This window comes from Vigna angularis, chromosome 3 (genome assembly GCF_016808095.1).
Source record: "Vigna angularis cultivar LongXiaoDou No.4 chromosome 3, ASM1680809v1, whole genome shotgun sequence".
Lineage (NCBI taxonomy): Eukaryota > Viridiplantae > Streptophyta > Magnoliopsida > Fabales > Fabaceae > Vigna > Vigna angularis.
In genome coordinates, this window is record NC_068972.1 from 22,000,724 (window position 1) to 22,007,287 (window position 6,564).

The following is a 6,564-nucleotide window of genomic DNA, read 5'->3' on the forward strand; positions in this document are numbered from 1 at the left end:
ATAGCTATTTATTGCCTCAACACCATAAATAAGGCTTATCAAGTCCAATTCCATTTGTTAAGAAATGAAGATTATTTGTCAACGTATAATGGTTAAAATTTCATACCAGATACTCAAATGCGACGTAAGGCATCGAGAAAACCAACTACTACTCAAATCCATAACGAAATGAATCAACCAATTTTGGATAAACCGAAAAAATGTTTTTATTACTACAATGAAGGTCATCATAGGAGAACATGTTTATTTTGTCAATAACTTTTACATTTTACATTTGTGTACTTTTCATTGCTTTCTATTATTAATTTACTTTTGTAACTTTTATTCTTAAAAGATTATCATTAATATACACCACGAATCATTTAATCAAGTGCGATTTTTGTCAATTAGAAGATGTGTTCCACATGATAAGGACCAAAACACTTTGGTAATCAATTACACTTAGCGTGTAATCAATTATAGTTTGTCATTCTAGAAATAAATTCACATGGTAATCGACTATCCATTGAAATTGAAAGTCATTAGACCCTCCCAACAACTTCAATGTAATGTAATCAATTACATAATCATGGTAATCGATTGCATCACATTGAAGTCATTGTGGGGCTCACGACTTTCAATTTCAATGCGATTAAAATGAAAGTCGTGTGAGAATACACGACTTCTCCATTTAAAGTGTTATGAGAGTTGCACGAATTGTCTATTCTTGAAGTTTTTTTTAGGGTTAAATATGTTTTTAGTCCATACACTATCAAGCAAATTTGTTTTTAGTCCCTCTTTCAAACTAAGCTACATTTTGGTCCTTCACCTTAAGGAAACCTTAATTTTTCGTCCTCCAAAACCAACGGCGTTAAAAAGAAGCTGAGGTGGCTAATGGTGGATTGCCACGTCATTTTTTTTTCTAACACTTAGTCAATCTTTCCCAACTTTTCTCCCTCCCTCTCCCTCCGTCTCCTTCCTTCCATCTTTCACTCCCTCCATCATCTTCACCAAATCCTCCAAACAAAGAAACCCATCACCATCAGAATCCATCGCTACAATCACCATCTTAGCCTTTCTCAACCCAACCTCCCCACCCAGCATCCTTATCAAATTCAAATGGAATTCATGCACCTACGCATGATGAATGTTCATTTTCATACAATTGTAATCTAATTTCAAGCTTTGAGCTCTTGAGCTTGAGTTTACGTGCATAAGAAGCATACACAAGAGCCAAAGAACGATGATCATCAACTTGCTTACAAATCTGGTCCAGTCGAGGCTTTAGAGGATCTATTTTTAGAGCTAGAATGGATCTTCTTATTGACTCAAGTCCATGTGAAATACCACCCTCAGAACCTTAGTTCACCACCACCACAACAGATCAATAACCTTGCTTCGTCAATTCTTTTTCCTTTCTCGAAAACATAAACAATTTAATGACACCACGAAACTTTTCCCCTTACTAATACTACAAGAACAACACAAATCAAATCAAAACGAAACAAACTCTATTTGATTCTCAACAAAATTAGCTCTGAGCTTAGCTCAGAAGCACAACAACAATCTTGTATGTTCCCCCAAAAAAAGCTTACCCTTTTAAGCAGCGACATTAACATTAAACTTTTCCCAAACTACAAAAGCAAATCCAACCTTGTATTTTTACCAAGAAAATTAAAACACTTCAAGCCCAGTTCAAAAGCACAACAACGAATTGACATCCTAGCTTAATCAAATCTTTGTACTTTCCCATAATAGAAAGCACAAACTTTTTTTCACTTCTAGTAACATTTCCATGAAAATTAGCAGAATCAAACCTTCACTAGATCCAAAAAGAATTGGATCTGACCCATTTGAACCTGTGCAATAAGATCCAAAACTAACCCCACCCCACCAAATTATTTTCCCAATTAAACTAACCCGAAAAGAAAATAAAACCCAGAAATCAAGAAATTGCAAAAAAAAGGAATAGGGATGATGAATGTTGGAGGAACAAAATAGGGATGCTGGGTGGGGAGGTTGGGTTGAGAGAGGCTGAGATGGTGATTGCAGTGATGAATTTTGACGATGATGGGTTTCTTTGTTTGGAGGATTTGATGAAGATGATGAAGGGAGTGGAATATGGAATGAAGGAGACGAAGGGAGTGGAAGATGGGATGAAGGAGACGAAGGGAGAAAAGTTGGGAAAGATTAACTGAGTGTCAGAAAAAAAAATGACGTGGCACTCCACCGTTAGACACATCAGCTTCTTTTTAATGTCGTTGGTTTTGGAGGACGAAAAATTAAAGTTTCCTTAAGGAGAATGACCAAAATGTAGCTTAATTTTAAAGAGGGACTAAAAACAAATTCACTTGATAGTTTAGGGATTAAAAACATATTTAACCTTTTTTTTTTAAATTTGTCTATTTTCGTAATTGATGGAAGAAGATTCTCCAAGATATATGACTCAAGCAAGATGGAGACTTCCAAATGGTTTGGTAGTTGCAGAAACTTGATGGTGGTAGGAATATTATGCACATATGGTGGATTTGATGGGGTGAGATGATAACTGCTCCTCCAAGCTATATTACTCAAGCAAGAGGAGAGACTATGGTGTTGTTTGGATGCTCTCAAGAGAGGTTGGGCAAACTCTTAAGGAAGGGTGACTAGAGGAAACCTAAATGGGGTGATCTAGCCTTGGTGACCTAAGTTGAGTAGTATGACACAAATTTTGTAGCATAACAATACTCAATCAAATGTGAATTTACATAAGGGGAGACACCTCTATTTATAGGCTTAAGGTATCTCTAAATTATAGAAGCAAACCCTAAATCTTCAATTTGGCTAGCTTAGAGACCAAGGTAAAAATCATTTCCATTAGGAGGAGGACATGTGACCATTAACATATGAGAATCCTCTCCATTCCTAGAATAACACATTGTCACTGTCTATGGAAATTCCTCTCCATTAAGAGCATAACACATGGCAAGAACATGTGTCTCACAAAAGAAGACAACTGCGAAACTATTCTAGCCAAGGGTCCATAAACTTATAGAAGGTTTGCTTCCAAGTTAGGGTTTTTACCATAGATTCATGTGTCTTTTAGGCCCATCTTTTATAGGTCTAAAACCTTACACTATAATGCGAAATAAAAAGTCACTTTAAACTCTAAACTACTTGGTTATTTTACAAAATTAAAATAAATTTATTTATAAACTCACTAATTGTCCATGGTTATTTTACAAAATCTAAAATAAATTTATTTATGAACTCACTAATTGTCCATGATAATGAATTCGCTTTTTAACACAGGACTGTACCTGTTCTATATTTGGTCATTGTTAAATATATGTAATTGGAAATGATTACATTAAATTTACCTAAACATGTAAAAAGACCATAGTTTGTGAAGATGAAAAAGTATAGGCTTTAATATATTTTATTGAGGAAATAAAATGGATAATATATTTTATGAGAATGAAAAAAAGAGTGCGGAAAGAAATGGCCTGAAAATAAACAGAGGGTAGGATAGTCATTGGAGGAAATAAAGTGGAGAAAGGAAGCGGAAAATCCACGCTTGGGTTTTTTCAATTTAATTGGCCTATTTTAGAAAAGTAGGGTTGGAATGATTATGGTTTTCATTTCCCATCATTTCCCTCCAGTTTTTCACATGCCGCTTCAGGTATATGTATATTTTTTTAATGGAAATTTTTTGAGGCTGCATTAATTTAATTTTTATTTTTCCCCGCTCCACCAGATTCCAGTACCACCTTTAAAGCCTCTATCCACCAATTTCTGTCAAATCAAATTTCCGGACAAAATCCGCAAAACCTCTCCCTCTCTGCTCTCTGCTCTCTGCTCCACACTCTTTCTAGGGTTTCTCTGTTTCCCTTCGCGATTGCTTTCTCCTCAGGTTCACATTCCCTTCGTTTCCTCCTTTATCTCTATGCACTGTTTCTTCTGGATGCGCTTGTTGTAATATTTTTCTCGGGTTTTATGGTTTTTCCCAATTTTTATTTTAACTTTCGTTCCGGCCTGATACCGTTTTTGCTGTGCTTGGTTACTTGTACATTATAAACCCTAAACGAAACGAAATGTCCTGATTCGTGGATTTCTCCCCGAACTCGATCTTCGTAATTTCATTTGCTGCCAATTAGCATATTCGAATGTTTACTATAGATGTTGAAACAGCATTTATCTTTGAAACACTGGATCCATACATTTTTAGGCCCCTGCTATGTCCCTTTTGTTTTATGCGCAAGGTCGTTTTTTATTTTATTTTATTTTATACCTAGTCGTTGACTTTAGCAAATAGTTACCAGCATTTAGGTTTTTTTTTTAACTTTTTGTGACAATAACTGAATTTTGCAACAGATGTTACACTATTCATATTATGATTGTTTGATTTAAATTTTACAGGGTAGTATTTTTTATTGATATTATTATTATTATTAGTGTTTTAAATTCAGGATTTTCCGTGAGCAGTTTTTGTCTTCTCTTAAATTTATGGTTGCAATGAAATATTTGGTTTTTGATAGAAACACTTAAAATTTGCTGTCACGCATGTTCCCAGGTTGTCTTGCTATGGATTCTTCTGCGCAGACACACCAACATCGTCCCCTCGCGATCAAATTATGGCCACCTAGCCAGAGTACTAGGCTTATGCTTGTAGAGCGGATGACCAAGAACCTGACAACTCCTTCAATTTTCTCTAGGAAGTACGGACTTCTTAGCAAAGAAGAGGCTGAGGAGGATGCCAAGCAGATTGAGGATGACGCTTTTGCCACTGCAACCCAACATTTTGAGAAGGAGCCTGATGGTGATGGGAGTTCTGCTGTTCAAATTTATGCAAAGGAGTCAAGTAAGCTTATGTTGGAAGTTTTGAAAAGAGGGCCAAGAGTGAAGGAGGACGGAGAATTAACATCTGGCAAGGCTGGTGCGACTGCTGAAACTGTTTTTGACATATCTGGCGGTCGTAGAGCCTTTATTGAGGGAAAGGAAGCAGCAGAACTTTTGGAACCGTTGAGGGGACCAAACTCTTATACCAAGTTAATTTTTAGCAATAGAAGTTTTGGCTTGGATGCTGCCCGTATCGCTGAACCCATCCTAATATCAATCAAGGATCAATTGAAAGAGGTAGACCTTTCAGATTTTATTGCTGGAAGAAGCGAAGCAGAAGCTCTTGAAGTGATGTCTATATTTTCTTCTGCACTGGAAGGCTGTGCTTTGAGGTATCTGAACCTGTCAAATAATGCCATGGGTGAGAAGGGGGTCAGAGCTTTTCGGTCTCTCCTCAAATCGCAAATTAATTTAGAGGAGCTTTATTTGATGAATGATGGTATATCAGAAGAAGCTGCAAAAGCAGTTTCTGAATTTCTTCCTTCAACTGAGAAGCTCAGGGTTCTTCATTTCCATAATAATATGACTGGGGATGAAGGTGCAATTGCTATTGGTGAAATAGTGAAACATTCCCCAGCTTTGGAAGATTTTCGGTGCTCATCTACCAGAGTAGGCTCTGATGGTGGAGTTGCCCTTGCTGAAGCACTTGGGGTTTGTAAGCATTTGAGGAAGCTTGACTTGCGAGACAATATATTTGGGACAGAGGCTGGGGTTGCTCTAAGTAAAGTTATACCTGCATATACTGATCTTACAGAGATATACCTGAGTTATTTGAACTTGGAGGATGATGGTGCAGAATCCCTCGCTAACGCCCTCAAGGAATCTGCACCATCACTGGAAATTTTGGATTTGGCTGGGAATGACATTACTGCAAAAGGTGCTGCCTCTGTGGCTGCCTGTATATCATCAAAACAATTCCTCACTAAGATTAATTTATCTGAGAATGAACTGAAGGATGAAGGTGTAGCTTTGATCAGCAAGGCACTGGAAGTAGGGCGCCAATTAATTGAAGTTGATTTGAGCACAAACTCGATCACATGGTCAGGTGCTAAGCTAGTGGCTGAAGCTGTTGTGGGGAAACAAGGTTTTAAGTTGTTAAACATTAATGCTAATTTCATTTCTGATGAAGGGATTGTTGAGTTGAAAAATATATTTAAAAACTCACCTGATATGCTGGGTCCTTTGGATGAGAATGATCCTGAAGGAGAAGACAGTGATGAGAAGGCTGAAGAAGATGGCGAACATGATGAATTGGAATCAAAATTGAAGGGCCTTGGAATTTAGAAAGATTTATAGGAGCAAACATTCGGATTTTACTTGAGATTAATTTGTAGGCCAATTAATATTTTCTACAGACGTACTTGTTTCAGGCACGATAGCTAGCTGTAATCTTTGTATTTTAGATATTCTATTCCATGACTCGACTTTTAGAAGTTTACCGATATATATACTCTTAATATATCTGGCAAAACAAGAAATGGGAATAGCTGCAGCAAATTTTTGGCTCTGCTGTGCTTGCAAATTATTTTAGCAATTGCTGGTATACACATTATTTGAATAGCCTCTTTGCTGGTCGTGTCTCGTGTGCTATAAACAACATCCAATTGCAAGCACTGTATCTAAAGTTATTAGCATAAAGTTCCGCCATTAACCTGAATGCAGTTACAATCTCGGTGCTTTAGTTGGAAATGTACTGGCGAGCATATA

At 36.8% G+C, this 6,564-nt stretch overlaps 1 protein-coding gene across 1 annotated transcript; it reads left to right on the forward strand.

Moving 5' to 3' along the window:
* Positions 1 to 3,487: 3,487 nt before the first annotated feature.
* On the forward strand, positions 3,488 to 6,276 carry LOC108326618 (RAN GTPase-activating protein 1). The gene is made up of 3 exons (XM_017560215.2): positions 3,488 to 3,640; positions 3,716 to 3,871; positions 4,532 to 6,276. Exon 3 carries the CDS (start codon positions 4,543 to 4,545, stop codon positions 6,139 to 6,141), a length of 1,599 nt encoding a protein of 532 aa, XP_017415704.1. The 5' UTR covers positions 3,488 to 3,640; positions 3,716 to 3,871; positions 4,532 to 4,542; the 3' UTR covers positions 6,142 to 6,276.
* The last annotated feature ends 288 nt before the right edge of the window (positions 6,277 to 6,564 follow it).